At 35.9% G+C, this 26,676-nt stretch overlaps 2 protein-coding genes across 5 annotated transcripts in view; one reads left to right on the forward strand and one right to left on the reverse strand.

The window, feature by feature from the left end:
• Positions 1–22,263, forward strand: part of LOC150103501 (uncharacterized) — a 335,762-nt gene extending 313,499 nt beyond the window's left edge. Inside the window, exon 14 of the mRNA XM_090398489.1 lies at positions 22,213–22,263. Coding sequence (XP_090254615.1) covers positions 22,213–22,263 — 51 coding nt within the window. The remainder of the gene's footprint in view (positions 1–22,212) is intronic.
• Positions 22,264–25,879: 3,616 nt separating this feature from the next.
• LOC150103503 (TBC1 domain family member 31) overlaps positions 25,880–26,676 on the reverse strand; it is a 449,146-nt gene continuing 448,349 nt past the window's right edge. For all 4 annotated transcript variants that reach the window (XM_090398075.1, XM_090398077.1, XM_090398074.1 and 1 more), the window contains one exon: positions 25,880–26,203. In XM_090398075.1, coding sequence (XP_090254201.1) covers positions 26,097–26,203 — 107 coding nt within the window. In that variant the 3' untranslated portion in view covers positions 25,880–26,096. The remainder of the gene's footprint in view (positions 26,204–26,676) is intronic.

Consider the following 26,676-nt stretch of genomic DNA (forward strand, 5'->3'; position numbering starts at 1 on the left):
ACAAAATTCTACATTTTTTGAACTTGAGTAAATTAACCAAAATCTTTTAATGGTTTCTCCATTACTCAAAATCCTATTATAACCTGATACATGAGAACTTCTATTATGTTCATTGCATGGAAAAAAAGTCTCTTTTGATTCAGCAGGAAGACCTCGTTTTACTAATATATCAATTATTGAATTGGACAAGTTTGGCCATAAAGCTGGTTCGTCAAAAAGCTTGTAATTTAGTGTTGAGGTATTTGTATTTGAAGTCGAAGCTGCTGGATGTTTCTCAAGAGCCTGATTATCATCTAAACACAAATTCGAATTTTTTTTCCAATTTCCGAAAATTTCCGATTAATTTTGTTTCTTAAATAAAAATATTCTATTTATAAGAGAATCAAATTTTCTCAACGAAATTGGATCTAAATGTTTCTGTCCCAGGCATTATCAAAATAAAAATAATTATTTGGAGCTTATATAATTAGAATAAAATATAATTATCTTTATAAATATGTATATATAAATTTAATATTTTTTAAATCCCAACCATCCCATACATTAAAGGCACATCTGAAAAGATATCTAGAGTTCTTAACAAACATCAGCTACGCACTGTATTTAAACCTTGTGTGAAATTGGCAACTCTCATCCATTCACCTAAGGACAGATTCTCTCCTTTATCACATCCAGGAGTCTATGAAGTGCCCTGTTCATGTCATCGAGCCTACTATGGACAGACAGGAAGAACTGTGGACATCTGCCTCAGTGAACACAAAAAATATATCCAGTGATATATTTTGATATGATATATCCAATTTAATTTTTTTTAAAAAATTTTTTCTGCCTCCAATATAATTGTAACATACACTCTGTAAGTTTTCCGCCTGCGGCATTCGCCCATTCTGCCCCTGCCTCACGCCGGGCTTGCCAGTTTTATATGAAGGTGAAAGTTTTTCTTCCTGTAAAAGAAGTTTATTCACATTGATTGGATTTTAACAGTATAGATGAGAACACAGATTGATAAGAAAATAACTATTTATTGACTTAATTGCTAATATTTCGCTGGTATTCTAACCAGCATCTTCAGAGCACACAAACAAAGTTTGTTGCAATAGCGAGACAACCGTAATCTGGTGTAACAGTGGGACTAGTATGAGCAATTGTAGCATGCAACACAAAGACTAAAATCCTAATTAGGTGCCATCTAAGTTGGAAAAAAAAAAAAGAGAGAGAGAGAGAAAGCAGGTATTAATTTGGTCTTAAGATGACTGTCTTAAGACCAAATTTTTGGTAGATTTATACAGCCATACTTGTTGAGGTTTTCAGTATGTTTCAAGGCTCTTCTGTTGATTCCAGGAACAATCCCTCTGATTTGTAAAAGCTTTTGTACAGCACTTTTGTTTTTTTCCAATTGATCCTGTATGCGGGGGTATCCAAAGCATGGGCTGCTAGACCCGACTGGCCATAGCGAAAGTGCCGGATATATTTCCATATATTTTCCATAGGCTCGATGACATGAACAGGGATAAGAATCTGTCCTTAGGTGAACGGATGAGAGTTGCCAATTTCACACAAGGTTTAATTACGGTGCATAGCTGATGTTTATTAAGCACTCTAGATATCTTTTCAGATATGCCTTTAATGTATGGGATCGTGGCAGTTTTGTAGTCTTCTGTGGTAGTCAGTGGGGGAAGGGGATTTTTGGGGAGCATTTAGTATTTTATCTATCTTATGGAGATTGTAGTCATTACTCAGGAAGGTGTGATGTAGGTGAGAAAGTTCAGCACTGAGAGCAATGTCATTGGAACAAATTGCTCTAGCTCCTCTAGCTCTATGGCTTTTAAGATACCATATTGTTGAGAAGGGTGATGCGATTGTTTGTATAAATATCTCCCTGTATGTGTGTGGGCTTTCTATAAACCGAGAATGATAAGGAACCTTCTGGAAGACGTGTGATTAGTGTGTTCAGGAAGAGCAGACAGCCATTGGCTTCTAGTAAAGTGGATTTTTGGGTGCTGGCTATTTAGATGCACTAAAACTGTATTCAATGTGTCTGGGCCATGTGGCCAAAGAGCAAACACATCATCAACATAGCATAGCCAGAGACTAGGTTTGAGAATGGCTGTATCGATAGCTAGATTTTCCAGATGTTCTATGTAGAAGTTGGCTAAGGGGAGGAGAAAGGGGGGATCCCATAGCTGTCCCATCTAATTGTTTGTATATTTTCTCTTTCCATGTAAAATAACTTGCCTATACTGTGAATTTAGTAAATTAATGTTTTCAGTTAATGGTACATTCGTGAATAGTAAGGTAATATCAAGACTCACCATTAAGTCTGAACTTTTTAAGGTTGGTTTTCTAAAATATTTTTTTGGTGGGTAGAATTTTTAACAAAAGAGGGAGAATTGTTTGTGAAAGTGGCTAGTAGTTTGGCAAAAAGGCATAAGCCTTTCTGCATGGTTGAAGTCCATTCATGTTTTTTTTTTTTTTAAAGAGCTACAAGTTGTACATGTTTGGGAATACCTAATAAGGAGGCTATTCCAGAAAGGAGATAGATGTGGATGGAATAAAAGACAAAAAGAAGAAACAGGTTCATTGTGTTTGCAGTTGCACAGTAAAGGGATGCTGGGCAGCTGCAACTCTCGTATTAACAGGCAAAATAGAAAGTGGAGGAATGATGGATGCCAATTCACTGGAGCAGTGACCATGAAAATACCTATAGAATAGACACAGTGCTGAAACACTGCACCTGTGAGATAGAGACTGGAGTGAGTGTGTAAGAGAGGGATCATCTATGAGCCTTAATTGCTTGTATCTGGATATGTAAAGGATTTTAATGGGAAGTTTTAGGTGCACCATCCCAAACACATGAGCAGTGTTCTAAACATTGTCAGATTTATGTTGGAAGTTTATTTTTCACTTGGTTAGACTATAATAAATTTAGATTAATCCTTTAATCAAGTGTAAGCAAACAAAGTTTGCGCCTGAATTATCTTCAGGACTGAGGCAACTTGTAGTAAAGGTGGACCAAGCTCTCATCACTCCTTGTCTCACTATCTCCCATAATGCGAAGCACACACCTTGCAGACACGTATAGTGCTATGCATTAAGGGAAGGGCCACTACCCAGACCGATTTTGACCTTTATTGAGGTCTCCTTCCAATATCTTTCTAAATCCAGAGTAATTTAATAATAAGGTGGTACACCTTTTGGCGACTCGTATAAGTAATGACCTCCCCATTTCTTCTGCCTTAGTATCACCACCTCTGGGTCTGGCTCCCAATGACGAGACCTCAATAAAGGGCGAAACCGGTCGTCTGGGTAGTGGCCCTTTCCTTAATGCATAGCATTATACATGTCCACAAGGAGATGTGCTTTGCATTATGGGAGATGCTGAGACAAGGAGTGATGACAGCTTGGTCCACCTTTACTACGAGTTGCTTCAGTCCTGAAGATACTTCAAGCGCAAACTTTGTTTGCTTACACTTGGATAAAGGATTAAACTAAATTTATTATGGACAGATTTAGGATTTGTAAATAGTGAAGACTTGATTGTGTATAAAATATGCTCTTGAAGAATGCCAGAATTCTTGGATGCTGAAGGGCTATGGATGGGATGAGATGTATTTATGCCAGGAAAGACTGGAGGTAAATGTTAGTCCAAGCATAAAGATCTCATCTTGTCTGGTGATTTGTGTATTACTCAAGTTAAGGGTAGGTGAGCTGAGATTTGGCACAAGAAAAAGCAAGACTGTGTTTTGATGGCAATAAACATAACAAGGTTGTCCTCACCGCACTGGAGGATAGTATGTAGATCAATGTTCAGGGCATTAGTTGTAGATGATCTTGGGATGTCAGAGTACTGTGTGCTTTGTCAAATGAGTAGGATGAGTGGAGAATACCATCATCTGCAAAGCTGTGAATAGGATTAGTGGTTATTGCGAGTAAGTCATTTGTGTACATGAGAAAGGGGGTAGGTGATAGGACAGAGTCTTGAGGCACTCCAGCATTGGTTGTGAAGCTCAAAGAGAGGGAGTTGTCTACCATTGCAGAGAACGACCAGAGAGAAAGCTGGCCACCCAATTACTAATAGCAACAGGGAGAGAAAAACGTAGCAATTTGTTTAGTAGGCCATGATGCCACACACAGGCAAATGGTTTGCAAATAACAAGGCTGACGGCACAAGTTTCTCTGAACCTTTCCATGGTATGTGTCCAGTGGTGGGAGATGTAAGTTACAAGATCAGCTGTGATTTTGAATGTTGGAATCTGTACTGGTGGTCGCTGATTAATTAGTGGGCTTCTAAGTAGTGAAGGATTGGTTAATAGCCAATCCTTCACTACTTATAGTGGTGAGATATGGAAATTTTAACAAAGGGCTCGCATCGTCGAGCAAAAAAAAGCCGTATTTTACACAAAAACTTTTATTAATAGAGCTTGTGTACTCCTTAATCAAAAAGTGTGAGGGGACAGTCAACCTGTAAAGGCTATCATTATTAAACAAATATTTCATGATCTAAACATGAAATATTTGCACACAATCATCTGTGTTAATTTATCTTACATAAGAAACACATTTTTTTAACTATCAAAATATAATAAGAATAAAATCTTTTATAATTGCACATATGCAATAGTCTGCATTTTTTATAAACAAAATAAATTTGTTTTGTTTGTGCTAGAAGTTTTTATGACAAACAATGTATAAATAATAAATAAATATTATCTAAACACAATAATATTGAAATGCGTTATGTTTCTCTTTTGTTTTTATACTTCAAGTGATAATCAACGGTACCAATCAAGGGGCATTATTTTATAGTCCTATTTATTTATATGTGATTACCAAAAGTGAATACTTATTTGTAAAATGGTAGTAACAGTAATTATAATATTTTATTTAATAAAATCACTTTGTTAGGTTACCGTATGAGTTTGTTGCTTAATATATTTCAAAAAATTATGTTTTTTTTTTTGTTTTTTTTTTTTTGAAAAAAAAATGTAAACAAGAAGAACAAGGGAATCGCAAATTTCAGAAAAATTTAACAAAGGGCTCGGGCGAGCCCCTTATAGCTCACCACTGGCTATTAATGACTTTCTCCATTATTTTGGAGAGGACAGATGAGATGGTAGTTTGATGGTAGAGTTCTATCACCTTTCTTTGGAATAGGACAGATATGAGATTGTTTCCATGCATCGGGATAACTACCAGATATGTAGAATACTTATTAAACTTCAGAACAAGGAGAATTAGAATTACAATAGAAAATAATATGAATCTAAAAGGAGTGAGAAGAGAGTTGGACAAAATAAATTAATAACCCTTAAAGATGAAAGTGGACTACTAATTAAAGACAGAGAACAGATCATTAGAGTCCTTTTATGCCAAGTTGAACAATGATTTCTGAAACTTAAGCCAATATGAAAACAAAAATGCAATATCCCAAATGGAAGAGGAAGAAATATGCCCTGACATTTTAAAAGAAGAAGCTTAATATGCAATGAGTAGCATGACTATTGGAAAGACACCAAGCGAAGATGAATTACCAATTGAAGTTCTGAAAGCAGGTGGTGTACCAGTCATTACTATGTTAAGTAAAATTTATACATCATGCCTAAGATAGAAGAGAATACCAAAGAATTGAAACAATGCTATTCTTAGTACAGTTTTTAAAAAGGGAGACAGAGAAGATATTAAAAAATTTTTACAAAAATCATTAGCAGTGCAACACAAAACAGTCTAGATTTTTGAAAATCTCCAGAACAAGCAGGATTCAGAAAAAATTACAACACCATTGATCGTATGTATATAAGTTAACAAATGTGAATTAGACAGAAGGAGTAAAAGATAACATAAATGAAAGAAATGGAAATGGAACAAAAGCTATTAAGACTGAGGGAGTGAAAGAACACAAAAATGAAGTGAAAGTGAGTGATGAGGGAATGAAACAAAATATAAATGAGGAAACAGAAGTATGGTGTGGCAGATCAAGAGGTAGCAGTGAAACTGACTGAATGAGGAATATGCTGAGTGATATTAGATGTTTATTGGAAACAAATGAAAGTATGCAAAAGAACAGAATGAAAGAAAGAGGGTAAAAGAGGTGACAATCAATTTGAGAATAGCAGTGTATGGAGATTCTGTTATTAGATGATTGGTTAATGGAGCCCATAATTTCTGCTATTCAGGATGGAGAATGAGCAAGATGATTCATGCTTTGGACATGAGGAGGAAATGGGCAAGAGAATTAGTTATGGTTGTGGGAACAAATGATTTAAGTGGACATAAGAATTTAAGGACAAATATCAGGAGGTCATTGAGAAGAGTGAAAGATAACAGTATAGTGAGAAAGGTTGCCAAGGTATGATAATGATGAGTTGAAACAGAGGGAGGGCCAGAATCATGAATGGTGTGCTAGCAGAGCTGGGAATACAGTTTGTATATGTTTGGCATGTTTCTGAGGGAATTATCCAGACATGCTGGATTGCATTTGGATGGTTTTGGAGTAAATGATTGAACTGGAGAAACTGTTGCTAGATGGAAGTGCAGGGTGTGATGCAAATAAGAGATTAAGTAAAAAATCAGGAGAGTGGTATTGAAGAGAGAGAAGTGCATGGCAATGGAAACAGTAATAGAGTGAGAAATGAAGAGAAAATGAGAATGTGAGAGGAAGAGGGAAATGGGGAGAATCTTGGTAGACAGGGCATGGGGATAGTGAATGGTGGAAGTAGTAGTATTTATGGGGATGATGAGCATAGAAATGAAATAGATTGGGATGTGAGTGGGATAGTTGAGAATGAGCAGATATATGTGATAAAAGTGATTGGGCAAGGGCAGGTGTGGGGAAATCACAACCAACAACTAGCTTGGGTAGGACTGGTTATAGGCTCAAAGTGAACTGCTGTATTCATTTACAAATGTCAGGAATATCAGAAATAAGGGAAATGAAAGGTTTCAGTTATTGAGTTTATATGCCCAAAATCATTGGAACAAACAAAACATGGTTGAATGAAGATGATAATCCTAACAGGAATACAAGAAGAATTATGTCCACATAAGGTAGACATGAAAGAGGAAAATAATGGCAAGGTGGAGGATGACAGGGAGAGATATTTAGTTGGATGTTACTATAGACCAGGGAATGTGGAGGGTGGTGATGAAGAAATGTATAAACACCTTGGATTAGTGAACAAAAGAAGGGTGATTTTAATTATAGCAGTAGAGACTAGAATGAATAGAGAGCATTTGGGGATAAGGAAAATTAATTTCTTGAGTTTCAGAAACTATCTCAGGCAGCATGGAAAGGAGGGCACACGAGGAACAAGAGTTTTCGATCTGATCATTTCATCAGATGATATAATTGTGAGTGCAGTTTTGCACGTTCCTCCATTTGGTGAGAGAGTGGTCATGAAGTGATCATCTGGGTTGTGGCTAGTCATATGCAGACTTTTGCAAGAAAAGGATATTATTATTCAGGCCTCCATGGAGTCAAAAGACTCATCGTGGGAGGTCCTTCCTAAGAAACACATTCTATCAAGACTCATCGAGGGGAGGTCCCCCCCTAAGAACACAAAGTCTATCATACCACTCCTCGAACTTGTTGACTGTTCTTGCTCTCACCACTCCATCAGGCAATGCATTCCATGGTTCAACGATGCTCCATGCAAAGAAACCACTCCTCACCCTCTTGCTCACAGTTTCCTTTTGTAACTTCCAGGGATGGCCTCTTGTCATCACTCCTTCCCACTGTTCAACCAAGCGAAAGAACTCCCCAGTGTCAACCCTGTAACCACCTCTCAACAGTTTAAAAGTCTCAATCATATCACCTCTCCTTCTTCTATCCACCAAACTCTGCAGTCCACATTCCCTCAGCCGATCCTCATAACTATCATTGTACAGTCCTGAAACTGTCTTTGTTATCCCCTTTGTACCCTTCTCTCTCTATGTTCGCTGGGCATCTACAGATGCCGTATGGTCACTCCAATGCTTGATGATGTTCCACACCAGGCCTCGCCATGTAGTCCTGTTGTTTGCTTTTCTGGCAGCCTCAACTCTCTGAAGATCAGTCACTCCACACACACGCCATCCATCTGTCTCATTGATGGTCTACCCCTGCCTCTTTTTCCAGGAACTTTACCTTCTATTACTGTTCTGAGAAATCCTCCTTCCATCCTTTCTATGTGTCCAAAATATTTTAACTTTCTTCTGTCAATATCCTTAAGGACACTTAAAGTTCTATAATATACTGAATATAATATATTGTGTGGGACATGTTAATAACAACAACACTAATAATAAAACAAATACAGTGGAACATCAGTTGTTGAACTTAATTCGTTCCCGAAGGCTGTTCGGAAACCAAATCGTTCAAAAACTGAAACCATTTTCCTATAAGAATTAATGTAAAATGGATTATTCCGTTCCTGAACCCCAGATGATTGTTTAATTTAACCTTTATAACAGTACTTCATGCATAAGATCGTATACAAACATAATGAAAATGCATAAAATCTTACATAAAAAGAATAAACACAATAAATATATGAAATAAAAATGAAAATTTAACTTCACTTTAATTATACATACGGAGGAGAGGTGTGGTGTAAATGGAAGGAGGTGAGTAAGGGGAGTCCCCTTTCATAAAAACATCAGGTTACTGTCCTTCTGGGGGTTTTATCTCTTTCTCTTTTCTGTCTCTTGGCACCATTCGACTCTGCTTGAGACACACTGGGCCTCTGTCGCACTAAAAACCTGTCCAGTGACATTTGTTTTTGCCTGCGTTTTAAAATGTTTCTGAAGACATGGCACTGTCATTGAAATGGTTTATGATGCGGTTTGCTACAGCTTTGTGAGGGTGATATCTTGCCACAAAACTTTGCACCTCTCCATGGTGAGCTCATTCCTGTGATCCTCCACTAACTCCTTCACATCAGCATTGTCAACTTCCAAGCCCATACTTTTGTCCAGAGACACAATATCATCGACAAGAGCAACATGCTCAGCCTCGATGTCTCTGTCTGCTACACAATCTGGCCACAATTTCCTCCAGGCCAAGTTCATTGTCCTGTAAGTCACTTGCGCCCAGGCTTTGTCAAGGATACTTAAGCAATGGAGGATGTTGAAGTGATTTTTCCAGAATTCTCTGGAAAAATTGTGTGTCAGAGGTCACTTCAAAACACCTTTGAAACAGTGCTTTGGTGTAGAGTTTCTTAAAGTTCGAAATGACCTACTGGTCCATGGGCTGAATTAGAGAAGTTGTATTAGGTGGCAGGAACTTCACTGTGATAAAATCAGACTCCTCCACTAACTCGTCCTACAAGCCTGGAGGGTGAGCAGGAGCATTCTTGAAGGTATTTTCTCACACTTGGGGCAAAGACTTCATGGATCTACTCAATAAACAATTGCCTGGGTACCCAAGCCCTACTATTAGCCTTCCACATAACAGGCAGTTTACTTTTCATCACGTTATGTTTCTTAAACACCCTCGGATTCTCAAAGTGGTACACAAGCAATGGCTTGACCTTGAAGTCCCCACTTGTGTTTCCCCATAGAAAGAGTCAGCCTGTCCTTCATTGGCTTGTTTCCTGGTAATGTTTTTTCCTCCTGAGTGATGTAGGTCCTCTTTGGGAATTTTTTCCAAAATAGGCCAGTTTCATCACAGTTGAACACCTGTTGGGTAAGAAAACCCTCAGCTTTTACATAGTCACTAAATTCTTGCACATATTTCTCAGCAGCTTCTCGGTTCGAACTCGCAGCCTCCCCATGCCTAACCACATTATATATGCCACTTCTCCTCTTGAATTTCTCAAACCACCCTCTACTAGCTTTGAACACTCATACCAGGGTTTTTCTTTAACAGGTCATCATATAATTGCCTTGCTTTTTCACAAATTATAGCCTCAGAAACACTATTACCAGCTGTTTCTCGTTTATCCAAATCAGACAATTTTTCCACTTCTTCAATAGTCTGCGATCTTTGTTTAGTAAGAACCTTTCGCCCCTCTTGCAACATCAGCTCTCTTGATCGCCTCTTTATTTTTGAGTATTGTACATATCGTTGATTTTGCCATACCGAACTGCATAGCAAGATTTGAGACACGAACTCCATTTTTATGTTTGGATATGATTTCGTTTTTCATCTCTATCATGGCGATTCTAACAACTTTTCTTTTCACTTTGCTGCTATCACTATTCTTCTGCGGTTCCATGGTGGCTTAATTAATAATAATTTATGAAAAAAAAACAACAAAACACAAAAAAAATCAAGAAACTCACTTCAAATTCGATCAGGTGTCTGCACTGAATGAAGGCTGCTGCATAACTGATGCTTTCCCGCCTTACAGCTCAGCACACAGTTGCAGTTTGCCTGTTCAGGAACCGAAATTCTGTTCGGAAACCAGGGTGTTTTTTGTTTGGAAAATATGTTCGGGAACCGAATTGTTCAAGAACTGAGGCGTTCGACAACTGACGTTCCATTGTAATTGAAAAGACAAATGAATACCAAAAACCCTTAGGTCTAGAATTAATTGATTTTGAAAAAGCATTTGATTCAATCTCAACACTAGCTATTTTAGAAGCTCTTAAAAAATCAAGGAATTAAAATAACAATATCAATCTTTTAGAGCCTCCATAGCTCAGTCAGTATAGATGAAGCCCTTTAGTCGGAAAGACCAGGATTCAATTCCCGTCAGTGATGTGAGGAACCTTTATCTGGTCTCTTTTGACTAAATTTGAGTAAGCCAGTCAAATAAAGAGGTAGGTAACTTTTTCATCCCAAAACTCAGGTTTTTCGTCCCCCAGAACAGGCAAACTAGCCCTGTGAACACACATGGATTACAGTCATGAATATGCCGGTCCAAAGCCTGGATAAAATGGGGGGGGGGGGGAAGCAATGGTGAAGTACCCTGTAAAAATCTCACCAGGAATAGGAGGTGGTCTGAAAAGTTCTCAGCCTCGACCATGGATGGCAACACTATCGGCAAGATATTTTTTTTTCTAAGTTGGTACATCTGTCATAAACAACCATGTGAAATTGCAAGTCATTCTGTAAAGTAGTTGGTTTGATACAGCTGTCTGAAGCAAAAGTGTTGTCTGTATACCTTTTTGAAATAGATAAAATTGAGTATTGTGCAGTTATAAAATTCTTTGTAAAAGAAGACTTAACACCAAAAGAAATTCATTGGAAGTTCATAAAAGTTTATGGAGATTCTTCTCCTTCATTTTTGACAATTAAAAAATGGGCTGCTGAGTTTAAAGGTGGCCGTACCAGCCTTGAAGATGTTCTACGTGAAGGATGTCCAAAAATGGTAACAACACCAGAAATCATTAATCAAGTGCACGATGTGGTATTGGATGACCAGCGAGTCAAAGTGCGTGAAATTGCTGAGACAACAGGCATGTCAAAAGAACGTGTAGGATATATTTTGCATGAAGAATTGCATGAAAAAGCTTTGTGCAAGATGGGTGCTGTGTGCTTGCTCACCGCAGATCAAAAACGCACTTTCATGAAAATCTCTGAACAGTGCTTGGAGCATTTTAACAAGAATAAAACTGATTTTATGCATTCATTTATTACTGTTTTATTTTATTTTTTTAAATTACAAAACCTGTGGTGAGATCATAATTAAAAGAAACACAGATATTAAGCACAGTGAAAATTATTTTACTTGTAAATATTTCATTCTAAGTATCTTAGGACATCATCAGTACAGTAGTTTAAAGAATAATAGGAATAACATACAGTTAGGGTGCATGATTACAATAGAATCTCATTAAACATGCGTAACGTGTTACAGAAGTAAAAAAAAAAAAAAAAACTAATAATAATTATTTAAACAATTTTGTATGACAATTTCCCATACTTTAGAAATAGTAAGAACGTTGTTGCAGTTTAAATTTGGTCTGTGTAGTAGGGCTTCAGAACTTTCTTTATATAAACATTCATGTTTATATAAAGAAAGTTCTGAAGCCCTACTACACAGACCAAATTGTTCATGGTTTGGATTTTCAATTCCGTGTTGAGAGAGGCCAAATTTCTGCCGTTTAAAAAGACGAATGTGGTCTTGATGTTCTGAGATGCGTTTCTGAACAGACCTACCTGTCTGTCCAAAGTAAGACAATTTGCATGAGCATGGAATCTCATAAATGCCAGGCAACATCAAAGGTGAGAGTTTGTCCTTAGGAGAAGGTAACAAGTTGTAAATTTGGTTGATAGGTTTAAGTAGTGGCAAAATTGTATTTCTTCATAATTTTAGAAAGATGTTCGGAGATGCCTTTGAAGTAAGGTATGGGAATCCTATGGACTTCTTCTTGTCTGGTTTGATGTGTGGAAGTGACACTGATGATTTTTTAGTTGTTTTAGGATTATATCCATTTAGGATGGCTGTATTTTTGATTATTTCTAATTCTTGGTTTAGAGATTCTTCAGAGGATCAGAATTTGTGTGATCTGAAAACTAGTGATTTAATAATGCCAGATTTCTGAGATGGATGATGAGCGCAAGAATTATGAATGTAGCGACATGAGAATGTAGGCTTGCGAAAGACAGACGTAGCAATGGAACCATCTTCTTTTCTTTTAATGTGTAAATCCAAAAAAGGAGATACCCTGTGGAGATTCTTTTTCTAACGTAGTTGATGGGATGATGAAGAAGGATAATTTTATATAGAAAGAGTTGTAATTCATGTTCGGGATGATCCCGGACTGCAAATACGTCGTCAACATATCTGAACCAAATTTTTGGTTTGGGTTAAAAAGCGAATATTTTTTCCTCAAGGTGTTCTAGAAACAAGTTTCCCATAATGTTTCCCATATTTAGACTTCATATATAGAAAGAAATGTCAACCATCTCTTCAGTATTGAAGCCAACAGACTTTGTTTTGAGGTAGCTAAAGTGATCTAAAATGTCAAACCTTTGGAAATAAATATCCCACCATCAGGATTGAAAGCTATTATATCTTTAAAATGCAATATAAACATAATTATTACCAGAGCTGATAAAGGAAACACCACTGTAGTTCTTGATACAAATTCATATGACCGAAAAATGAATTTACTTCTTCGAGATCGTAATACTTATGCCAAATTGGATTATGATCCTACAAAACGTCAGCTCAGAAAATTAAATAAGCTACTTAATGAAACTTCCTCCTTAGATGAAGAAACAATCAAAAAAATTAAGACATACCATACCAGACCACCTAGAATTTATGGCTTACCTAAGCTACACAAAACTAATGTTCCACTCAGACCCGTCATAGACTGTATTAGCAGTCCAACTTACAAGTTATCAAGATTCTTATCTAACCTTCTCCATCCTCACATAGGCCACTCAGTCTCTTCGATCAAAAATTCTACAGAGTTTCACACAAAAATGAAAGACATTCAACTTTCAAAAACTGACTTGTTAATCAGCTTTGACATTATCTCCCTCTTTATGAACATTCCCCATAAAGAAACAATAGAATTACTAACTCAAAAATTTCCGTCTGACATAGTTGAATTGTTCAAGTTTGTTATTGCATCAGGTTACTTCACCTGGAAAGGTCAAATTTACAAGCAAGAAGAAGGAACAGCAATGGGATCTCCTTTATCACCAAACCTAGCAAACTTGTTTCTAGAACACCTTGAGGAAAAAATATTCACTTTTGAACCCAAACCAAAAATTTGGTTAAGATATGTCGACAACATATTTGCAGTCTGGGATCATCCCGAACATGAATTACAACTCTTTCTATATAAAATTATCCTTCTTCATCATCCCATCAACTTTACGTTAGAAAAAGAATCTCCACAGGGTATCTCCTTTTCGGATTTACACATTAAAAGAAAAGAAGACGGTTCCATTGCTACATCTGTCTTTTGCAAGCCTACATTCTCATGTCGCTACATTCATAATTCTTGCGCTCATCATCCATCTCAGAAATCTGGCATTATTAAATCACTAGTTTTCAGATCACACAAATTCTGATCCTCTGAAGAATCTCTAAACCAAGAATTAGAAATAATCAAAAATACAGCCATCCTAAATGGATATAATCCTAAAACAACTAAAAAATCATCATTGTCATTTCCACACATCAAACCAGACAAGAAGTCCATAGGATTCCCATACCTTACTTCAAAGGCATCTCCGAACATCTTTCTAAAATTATGAAAAATACAATTTTGCCACTACTTACAAACCTATCAACTAAATTTACAACTTGTTACCTTCTAAGGACAAACTCTCACCTTTGATGTTGCTTGGCATTTATGAGATTCCATGCTCATGCAAATTGTCTTACTTTGGACAGACAGGTAGGTCTGTTCAGAAACGCATCTCGGATCATCAAGACCACATTCTTCTTTTTAAACGGCAGAAATTTGGCCTCTCTCAACACGGAATTGAAAATCCAAACCATAGGATCCATTGGGAAAAGTCTAAACTTTTACATAGATCTTTATATAAACATGAACGTTTATATAAAGAAAGTTCTGAAGCCCTACTACACAGACCAAATTTAAACCACAACAACGTTCTTACTATTTCTAAAGTATGGGAAATTGTCATAGAAAATTGTTTAAATAATTATTATTAGTTTTTTTTTTTTTTACTTCTGTAACATGTTACGCATGTTTAATGAGATTCTATTGTAATAATGCACCCTAACTGTATGTTATTCCTATTATTGTTTAAACTACTGTACTGATGATATGCTAAGATACTTAGGATGAAATATTTACAAGTAAATAATTTTCACTGTGGTTAATACGTGTGTTTCTTTTAATTATTAATGTGGATGAGACTTGGATTCACCGTTACACCAGAATCCAAACAGCAGTCAAAAGCCGGTTATTCAGTGCCCAAAGAAGACAAAGTTGGTTCTATCAGTAGGAAAGGTCAAAGTCATCAGTGTTTTGGGATGCTAAAGGCATTTTGTTTATTAATTATCTTGAGAAAGATAAAATAATAACCGGGGAATATTATTCTGATCTTTTAACCAGACTAGACAAAAAAATTCGTGAGAAAAGACCCAATTTGCAGAAGAAAAAAATCATCTTTCATCAGGACAATGCACCTGCCCACAAAAGTGTTTTGGCAATGGGAAAACTAAGAGATCTGCACTACAAATTGTTGGAACATCCACCACATTCCCTCGATTTGGCTCGCTCTGACTTCTATCTCTTCCCAAAACTAAAACTTCCTCACTGGAAGTTTTAAAAATGCTTCCTCAGCATTTTTCTTCGAATCAAGAGGTGATTGCAGCTGTAGAGAGATATTTTGCAGATCTTACTGAGAACCACTACAGGGATGGGATAATGGCACTGGAATAAATGTATTAGTCTTAAGGGAGATTATGTTGAAAAATAAAAATAATTTGTTTGGTTGCTATACTTTAGGATGCAGAGATATAAGGCTACATACTGTATTGGTGAAGGTGTACTTCAGGAAGGCGATGAGATTTGAGATCTTAATGGTAGACAGTGGGCTGAAGTACTACTGCGGGCATATCGCACGTGTTGCAAACACTGCACATTATATTACTGTTATGATAAAAATTATGTTGACATGTAGGGATAAGAAAGTGGTGCCTCTATATAAGGCATTTGTCAGCGCACATATGGACTTTTGTGCTCAGATTTGATTACCTAGTTTTCATTGTGATGTGGAAACACTAGAGAGGGTCCAAAGACGAATAACCAAAGTGATATCAGAAACTCTGGATAGTTGGTTATGAAGAAAATTTGAGAGAATGTGGATTACAGAAGTCAGTGAATAGGAGGAAAAGTGGAGATAAGGCAGAGACCTTTGAAGTTAGTTATGGGATTCTATCAAATTCATACTGAAGAAATTATACAAAGATTGGATGTTAAGATGGGAAGAACGAGAGATCATCCCTGGAAGTTATTATTATTCAGACATCCATGGAGTCAAAAGACTCATCGTGGAAGGTCCTTCCTAGGAAACACAAAGTTTATCATACCACTCCTTGAACTCATTGACCGTTCTTGCTCTTACCACTCTATCAGGCAATGCATTTCACGGTTCAACCACCCTCTATGCAAAGAAACCACTCCTCACCGTCTTGCTCATAGCTTCCTTTGGTAACTTCCAGGGATGGAAGTTACGAAAGGATGTCATGACCTTGTCATCGCTCCTTCCTGCTGTTCCACCAAGCGAAGTAACTCCCTCTCAAAAATTTAAAAGTCTCAATCATATCACCTCTCCTTCTTCTAACCACCAAACTCTGCAGTCAACATTCCCTCAGCCGATCCTCATAACTAACATTGTACAGTCCTGAAACCATCTTTGTTATCCGCCTCTGTCACTTTCCACAGTTAATTTTGAGAACAGTATTCTAAGTGTGGTTTGATCAGGATGGAATGATAACTCTTTTATCTCTGCAGGTCAGCATCCTTCTCAGCATTGCAGCAATCCTCTGGGTTACCACCTTTGCTGAATTTCCTTGAATTTCAGTTTTCTATCAATCATCACCCCAGATCTCGTCTCCCCTACTTCCTCCAGTACAGCTCCTCCAATCAAGTATGCAGCACCTCGTTGATGTATCTCAAACTTCAAGACTACATTTTGCAGCTTTAAACTGATATCCCCATTCATTTGCCCATCTATCTAGTTTATTCAAATCCCGTTGCAGGGCTGCCACATCTGCACTATTACTAATAATCCTTCCCAGTTTCACATCATCTGCAAACAACTGAATTTCCTCTGCAATCCATTGACAATGTCATTGATATAAAGGTTAAACAACACAGGTCCCAGTACTGAGCCCTGTGGGACCCCACTAATAACCTTCTGCCTCCTTGATATTGTCTCACCATGGACAACTCTCTGATACCTATCAGACAGCCAATCCTGAATCCAGTTGACTAACCCCAACATCTAAACTCCAGTGCTTAACTTAAATATCAGCTTATCACGTGGCACCCTGTCAAATGCCTTTGTAAAATAAAAATATGGCAGTATATGCCTTTTCCTCATCAACTGCTCCTGTCACTTTATTATGAAAGGCAATCATGTTACTAAAGAAGAGCACCCCTTAACAAATTCATGTTGACTCTCACAGACAACATTACCCTCATCTGTTGTATAAAGATGTGGTGAAGAAGATTCTAAGGAGTGGATTATTTACGTGAAGAGTTGTTAGTGAGTGGAAGGCATTACGTGTGTGTGGTAAGCGCAGGTAGTATAAATAACTTCAAAGCTCTTTATGATAGTCATGTTGCTGGTTAAGTGGTCTGTTGACTCCATGAATGTTACCAAATAATATGTACTGTACAAAAAAAGGAAATTAAAAAAAAAATTATAAATTAAGCAGTTCAGTATCTACACAAAATTAAAATAAATACATCTGCTAATGGCTTTTATTTCTCCATAGAGAGTAGGTAAGGCCATTTTAACCCTATTTTACTTTTTTTTTTTTGAGGCTGAATGGGCAGTTCAGTCTACACTGGTGGCCAGTCCGAGATAACTGGCCCATGACAATCAGTAATTGTAAACCACATCCAGTGAAGAGATGGCAAACAAGTCCACCATCTCATGATCTGCAACACAATATGCTAATTGTGTAAAACAGTGTAGTTTTCTAGGGTCGCTTTTTTTTTTTTTTAAGTTTACAGGATGAAAAACCCGCTTGCCTTGCCAGAGATCGACTAACTCGGTAACTGGTCAAAGAAAGGCTTAATAAAGGTTTCTCCGTTGGGCGACTAGAATTGAACTTGGGTCTTTCTTCAGGCAAATTAGCTCTGTGGAAGCAAATGCAACTTCCACTGAGCTAAAGAGGCCTATTTCTACACAATAAATAGAATTCATAATCTGTGCTTAAATAAATTAATTTGTAAAAAGTTAAACACATCAATTGTCTGAGTCTGATAACATCTGCTTGAGTGTATATGGTTCAGCTAGATTAGTAAAAATTGCATTCTTTTCTCGTGTGAAGTGATGGTGAGATGTGCCTTGCATTTTTCACACATAGGTGGGTCATCCACCCTTAATAAATGAGCTTCATCATAACATATTAATAATGGAATCACTTGAATTAATTTAAATGTCTTTATTTATAAAATTTTCAGCTGTTTTATAGCCATTGTCAATACAATTATAAGAAAACAAAAAAGAGAACAATTCAATTGAAAGTGCATAATATTATGTGCACTATTGGATGCAGGAGAATAGCTCCATCTACATTAATAGATATACAAACTAAATTACAATAAAATAATTTTATAACTAAATTATTTTATTGTAATTTATTTTAGATATAAACAATTAATTAAAAATTATGGAACATATGAATGGTGAGTATAACTTCCCAAAAGTTTCAGACAGTTGTTTTTGTTCAGGTTTGGATTGTGAATATGTGCTACACAGCTTTCTTGTCTTTCCAGAAGAAAATAACTCTCAGTGGAACAAAACCAAAGTGTGTAACACTTTGGTTTTGTTCCACTGAATCCTGTGTTTTGTAGATAATGCGTAGCTTGCTAAACTGGATTTGTTGGGTTCTTTAAGTGAAATGTATTCCTGATGTTCTTCAAGACAAATTTGTACAAACACCCAGTCTGTCAATAATAACATAAGCCACAAGAGCAAGGAATTCTGTAAACTCCAGAATAAGAAAGAGAGGATGTTTATCTTTAGGAGAGATAAGGAAGGTATTAAGTTGTGAACTGAACAGAAAAGACTTGTAAGTCAATCTGTTGAAGTAGTCTTGCTATTTTTTCTGAAAGTCCTTTATCATATGGGATACAAATTCTGGTAATTTCTTCTTGAGGCAGGTTAAGATGACAGCCATAATTATTTTATTGATAGTGTTTGTATGATATTTATTAGAGATAAAGGTAGTTCTGATAATGAACAGTTCTTTGTTTAGAAGAGAATCAGTAGAACGTATTTTATGAGTTCTGTCGAGTAAAGACCTGATTATACCACATTTTTGACAAGGGTGATGTGAGTTAGAATTAATGTATTTACCGGTATGAGTTGGTTTTCTATATAATGAGAACATCCAGAAAAGGAAGACAATTGTTATTTTCTATTTCCAAGTTAAATCTGATTCTTGGGTTTATTGATCCAGCAATTGATCTGTAATCTTATTTCGTTTAATTCCAATGTGGCTTGGAATCCAGCACAACTGAAAATCTAAATTAATGGTCTTCATTTTGTACAACAGTTGAAAAACCTCACAAAGCACAGGTGGATTATATACAGGAAACGAGATGGCCTGTAAAGAGCTCAGTGAGTCTGTATATATTACACCTTTGGTAGCGTTTTTTTTTTCTATTATGTGCACATTCTGAATGGCATGCAGTTCTGCTCTATAATTAAGTGGGATCTTTTGGGAAATAGTAATATTAGGAAACACAGCCTACAGAGGCAACAGATCTTGAAACATCAGTATGTATTGTACAAAAAAGCAAATTAAAAAAATTAGAAATTAAGCAGTTCAGGATCTACACAAAAATAAAATAAAAAAATAAACCATCAGAATAGATAGGCAAGAAATCAGAGCAGATTGCTCTGTGTGCATTAAAAAATTTGCAGTTAGTGTAGACAGACAATGGAATATGATACTTCTGTAGTTGACAACATGAAAGGTTACAGGACAGAGTGCAAACCTGCCACGGAGGAATGCTGTTATGTTTGGTATAGGAAATGTCAACATTCACGCCAACAGCTTCCATAATCTCTTTAACATGCATAACAAAGGGACATGTGTGATATGAGAGAAGCACTGCTTACTGGAAGGAAGCTGTTCCATGATTGAATTAACTCTGATAGCAAAGAGTGTCACACTTAAGACAAAGCCTTGAGGAACACCCTCTTCTTGATGATATAGCCAAGATACATGCCTCCCCACTCAGTCTTGGCTGGATAGAAAGTTTTTAATAGAAACAGGAAAGTGTCCCCTCAAACCAATATTAAACAGGTCTTTTAATATGACATATCTCCATAAGCTTTTTTCCTGTTGAAGAAGACTGAAAAAGCCAGATGTTCTCGTTTCAGGAAAGTGTCTCTTATACATGTTCCTAAAACAGCCAATAGGTGTCTATGAAAGCCATGTTCTGTGTTGGAAAGAAGTTTGTTACTTTCTAAATACCAAAGAAGCCTTGCATTTATCATTTTTTCCAACAGCTTACAAAAACAGTTGATCGGAGCTATAGGTTAATAATTGTTGTATAGTAAGAGGAGATCAATGGAAGATATTTTTTGTCTCATAATGGATGTCATCAGGACTTACTGTACTGGCATGGCAGAGTAGGAGTCTTTTCGGTTCCTCCTTAACCAAAGGCTGATTGTATTGCTCTGGCAGCAGTAGAAAAGTTTAGCTGATATTTCTCATTCAATATGAAAAATTTAGAAATTGTTGTTGCTGAAAAGTATCTAATACTTTTAGGATCAACAGCACATCCATTATGTACTATTTCCGAGGTAGAAAAACAGTGCATTTTATATCCAACTTTTATTTTCTGGATTTCATTCCGTACAACTTTCGCACTGGTTGTTTGATTAATTGATGGTGTAAACTGGTTCCAAGACTTCGTGATTCTACTTTGTCCCAAGCATGTTTAAAAACTATTATATTTGATGTAGTGGGATATCCACAAAATATACCCCATGCTCTGTCTAGATCTTTTTTGGGCTGCTTGACACTCTGTATTCTAACATTTCCTTTCTGTATTCTACCAGGGTTTGGGATAGGGTGGAAATCGAGACGATGTTTTTGCAACTGCAACTGTTGCTGCCTATACAATACCATGTGATATATTTCACTGCTTCACCATTAAATTTTGGAAGATGGGAAAAAAACTGAACAGGAAAAGTATTCCTGTCAGCCTGATCCATTTTCCATATGGACATCTGTGTAGAATATCATTCTTGTGAAGACTTAGTACAAAAAACAGGAAAATGATAGCTTCCATGGATGTTCTCTTCAACCTCCCAAATGAGCAGAAAGAAAGATGGCAGAGGCACAGATTGTAAGATCGCTTGCAGAATACTAGCCAGTTGGTATATGGAAAAAGGTATTGTCTCTCTATCATTAACCAGGGAGAGGTCATGATTGTCGAGCATTCGATCAATGATACAACCTTGTCCATTCTTGTTGGCACTACTCCAAAGAGTGCTGTGCTCATTAAAGTCAACCTTGAGAAGTAAATGATGAAGTTGCAGTATTCACAACCTGGTAATAAGATATACCACAGATATGCAAATTATTACTGCTTCCAGAGCAGTATTAAGCTGGTTTTGTTGGAAAGGAGTATCATTGTCCACAACGATAACTACTCCACCATGAGCCAGATGATCTCTAGTTGTTCTTACAGACAACAGTAAAATGCCTTAAGGTTGGTGTTTCTGCTGAGGACCTTGATCAATGTTATGGTGAAACCTATGACAGTTCCACTATAGAAAATTTCCTATTGTGGTGGCTTTGTAGGCTTGTTCGATTTCTGCGATGTTCAGGACTTACCTTTGTCATTAATTTATGGAAGTATGGATGGCCAGACAGGGAGTTGAAGTTTATAGGGCATATTGCGAAGGTAACCAAAACAGCAGATGAGTGAAACTTATTTTTCAGCACTCTGAATAAACACGTTGTCTAAACGTAGGTTTCTGTGGTTAAGCAGTTCTGTAGGTAGTTTTCAGTATTGAGACCACATATTAATATAAAGAGTTTATTAAAAAAACAATTAAAAGGCCCGACAAGTTTATGTACCATTACCCCTAAAGATGCAAGTCTTACGAGGCATGAAACTTGTCGGGTCTTTTAATTGTTTATTTTTAATAACTCTTTATATTTATTATGAAAAATTTAATAAACTCTTTATTATCATGAAAAGAAACACATTTCCAGGGGATATGTCACCACATCACTCATTTTTTTTTAAGTGTAGCATGATTTTACACACAAAGTAGCTTCTTTGAAAAGAGGCACATTGGCAATTTGATGCCACTTGAAGCTTTCTAAGCTCTTTCTTCAGCTGTTATAATTTAGTCATATATTTCACAAGTGAACTTGTGACATATGTGAAATTTTTTTTTTTTTTTTTTAATTTGAATCCTGAAAGTAGCTTGGAAAAGTTTCATGTATAGGTTCTAGAGCATGGTTTCTAGATTATTTAATCTTTACAGTGCTACTGTATGATAAGTTTACAACCTTTCTTGGGTGGGAGTGTCACAAAAAAAAAATACCCAGTTGATTACAAAATTTTCATTTTGTTTATTGTTAGCTACATTATGAACCTCCAAATGTTGGTATTCTTAGGAAAGCAGCAATGTAAGTATTAACTATATTTATCTTCAAAATATTAAAATTATGTCATTATTTTATTATTATTCACCACAACTGAAGAATCAGATGTTATAAGAAATATTTTTATTTATTTCTTGATTACTTTTGTGAAAATCTTTTATCAGGAACCTTATGTGAATAAACTAAAAATCAGGTAATAACAGTTAACCTACATAATGAAAATATTAAAACATAACAATGGAAAGCACACATCTGCTACGACATTGCTTGATGGTTCATGGACTGTTGTATATAACTGATAATTATGTGTGTTGTGATGAATTAGTGAAGACCAAACTTGATGTAAAAATCTCTCTTATTTTTTGTTGCAATGTAGAGCACGTTCCATTATTTCAGCTGGTTCTTTGAATATTGATCATAAAAATCTGTAATCTATGGAGCATTTTTTTTGTTTGTTGTCATGGTACTTGATGTTTTGTTTCAGTTGTATGCGGAGCCAGTATTCATTTGTACTTTTTCATTCTCAACATGATTTAAGTGTTCTGATTGGTGTACCTCTCCTGACCTCCCTGTCTCCATAGAAGCCTATGCAACGAGATGTCATTATTTTAGTTTTGATATACCCTGTTTTTGTGGTAAATTTTGCATACAAATATGCAATGTTGATATGATTTGGTATGACATTACATTCTCCTGTATCTTCAAAAATATCTCACTTCATATCCCTTCTGTTACTCTTAATGATATCCATATTTCCATACATGATCAAATATCTATTCTTGGGCTGACTTGCATCACTGGCCTTAATCTATGCCATAAGTACTTCAGTTTACAAAACACCACGTGCTTTTCAAATCAAGACCCTACACTTCTCACATATTTGGTGTGATGTGAGAAGTGTTATCCAGAAGAGGGCAGTCTGAATAATTGATTAACCCATCTCTCTCTCTCTCTCTCACACACACAGAGGCAGATCACTCCAATATTTAAAATCTCTCATAGATGTTTTGTTTCTTCTTTATTTGCTTCTATAGATATTTTCATGGATTTTTTTTTTTTTAATGTGGCTCTCAACCATGAAAGGTTTCTTATAAACACTATAGTACATTCATAGTGTGGGCAGGCTAAGGATTTTATTCCCTATTTTTATTGATTTTGTGTGTATGTGTTTGTGTGCACACACACATACACACACTATAAGAATATGTGCAGCTGCTGGTCAATATCCATTTACTATCCAAGTTCAAACTTACTGAACCAACTTCTCTTCCTCTTTCATTAAATCTACCTCTGTACTTTTGGAACAGTCTCTCACTGTCTTCTCCAAGAAATACAGCTTTCAGCTGTTCAAGAAACATGTCAACAATTTCCTTCTTTCTCCTTACACTGCTGCCCACGAAATGTTGTAAAAACATTTTCCTGTGTGAATCTGATATAAAATAAAAATAATCATATTTTAATGATTATACATTTTATTGACATGGTATAACAGGTTTATAAGGGAACCTGTAAATCTTTTATTAATTATAGAATAATTAGATGCAGGTATCTAATTATTCACTATAATGGGTATGCTATTGTCCAAAAGATTTTTTATGGCTCTTCTCTTCATTAAATTAAATCTGTAGGTTGTAATTAGTGATTTGGATATGAGGATGGCTGATGGACAGATATCCAAGAACAGTATATGGTGAATTGAATCCAGGAGAAGGCTAGTGTACTACAGGGCTCAGTATTGGTCTGCTGTTTCATTTATACATCAGTGATATAGGAAATTATCTGTTTGATCCAAAACTGCATACTACACTGATGGAATTGAACTACAGGAAATTAATGAGGCCAACAATTTGATTAGAGGGCATCTTGCAAAGGTGGCCAAAACAGCACATAGGATTACATTTATTCCAAATCCATGGATGCATTAATTTCCTGTAGTTCAGTTCCATCACAAGGGAATGACAGCTTTCCTGTTCCTGCTTGCCATACTTCAAGCAAGAATAGGAAGGCAGTTGTGCTTTATGAGTCCATATTTGGATGACTGCAAGTAAATCAGGTCTGGATTCCATGGAGATGAGAAAGTGGTGGAGAGGATCCAGAGGTTTGAACAAGATTATGGCAGGTCCTCTCCTAACATTTGTAGGTCCACATAAAATATGTCTAAATAATTAAGTTATAAATCAAGCTACCCAACTGTTAAAGAAAATAAGTATCTTGATAAATATAAAAAAAATGTATGGATGTTCTGTTGATGGGTAGGCCATGTCTGAATGAGTAATAAAATAAAAGCACATAATTCATAAATTATATTTTTTCTATAAAATGTATTTTTCCATAAGATTGATTCTGAAATTCATTTTTTACCTCTTATGTAATAATTTATTTTTTGTGTTTGTGATATGCAGGCTCTCTAAGGATGGCACTGGATCTAAGCTTAGTATAAGAATAGATTGAAGGTCTCTAGGCTTTAAATGAGTTTCATACGATTGACATTGAGGACTTTTATTTCAGTACATGGCATAAAGAGAGAGAACAAGTGGTCACCCCAGAAATTGGGTAAAAATGTGGTTAGCAAAGGCAACATCCTTGCTAATCACACTATATTTTTTGTTTGGATGGAGGGTAGAAAATGCTTCATTAGAGAATGAGTTCAAGGCATGATAGATATTGTGTGAATAATATCTATTCACACAATAGGTTAGTGCTGGTCTTCCCCAATAAGTCTTTAACTCCATGGAGATCAAAACTATCTTGCATTTTGATACTTACTGACAGTTCCATATTTCTGGTGTGAACTCAATAGTGATCAGTTTGTATTTATTGTAACTATTGTTTCTCTTCACTCCAGTGAGATGGCAGTGATATGAAATGGATGAATGGAACTTGATCATGTAGAAAAGCAAAAAAAAAAAAACTTTTCTTCCAAATAATGACATTTTATAGCCCAGTGCTTGGCTATTTGCTACCTTTTCATGTCTTGTTACAGTGTTAGTTAATATGCAACTCATATTCTGTTGGAATGAGTATTTTGCTCTGTTGTAAAAGTATGGTTTTGTTGATCAGACTAAGAACATTTTTAAATCACTATAATGGTAAGTAGAATCATATCTCTAATACAGTTAACTCTCATTACAGCAAAATTATTTTGGCAGAGCACCGTAGCTATGAGACAATGGTTGGGACTTTTCCGTAATGTGAGTGAACTTGTCAGTGGAGTTTGCAAGAATAAACTGTAAAGTAATTATTTCAAGTAGTACTATACTAAGGAAACTTCTATACAATTAAAGTGATGCCTATCAACAGTAGTTTTCACATCGCTAAATTTCATTAACTTGGCTGAATTATTAAGTTGCATCATATAAAGTTAGCTATCATGGCAAGATCTAGATTCTTAACTAAATTACACTTCTGAACACATAATGAGGATATTAAAGATCTATATGTTTTTATAGCCAAATAAAATTAAACTCAGAAAGTTTCATTTTATATGATTGTTGCCAAAGGCAACTCCAATACCTTTTAATATGCCAAAGGTTATATTCTGGCCATATATCCTGAAATTATACTTCTGATAAAAATATGAAAGATAAGTAGATTTTAATGTGTAAATGCATTGATGTGTGAAGAAAATGAAAACAGAACAAATCTTCACAATTTTCAAGCATATATTTATTTATTCATTAAATTGTCTTATCTTTATTGAATCTATTTATTGTCTTGTCTCTTTCAGATCTCCTAGTCCACAGAAGCCATGTAGTAGGAATCACAAAACATGAATGGAGTTAAGTTGTAGTGAATAAAAACATGTTCATCTACTGCTTGATGTAAAAATAATAGTAAAAATAATGTACATAAAGGTTTGTTTCATTTAGTGTCAGAAAAGGCTAATTTACTCCTTAAGCTAAGAGCATCATTAATGACTTGCAGTTCATGATGAGGAATAGATTTCCTTCTTTCATTCACCATCAATCCTAATAAAAACAAAGAATTTCAGTTACAAACATCTATAATATGCTGAACATAATACATTTTTGTTATTTGTATTATTATTAGCATCATCTGACTCTGGATTCAGAACATTGCAGGTGGTCTCATTCTCACACACAAAACTCACCAAAATGCTCCTTAAACTCACTCACAATCTCAGTGCTTACAGTGCTCTCAGGTAATGCATTCTAATCACCCATCACTCTATGCAACCTGATCCCTCATACAGTTTCCAGAGATAGCCTCTTGTTCTCCCCATTTCTCCAGAGGTGGGTTTGAACCAATGACCTATGGATATCCATACTTTCATATGCAGACCACTGCTCAGTCAACTAAGCTATCGATAGAACTAGAATGTTAAACGTGTCTGCCCAGGATCAAATTTTGGACCTTTCGACCTATGAGGCAGATGTCATTCACTGTAAACCACATTTTTGATAACACCTCATACACAAAA

Source organism: Typopeltis vanoorti, chromosome 9 (genome assembly GCF_054136105.1).
Source record: "Typopeltis vanoorti isolate ZY-2024b chromosome 9, IOZ_Tvanoo_1.0, whole genome shotgun sequence".
Taxonomy (NCBI): Eukaryota; Metazoa; Arthropoda; class Arachnida; order Uropygi; family Thelyphonidae; genus Typopeltis; species Typopeltis vanoorti.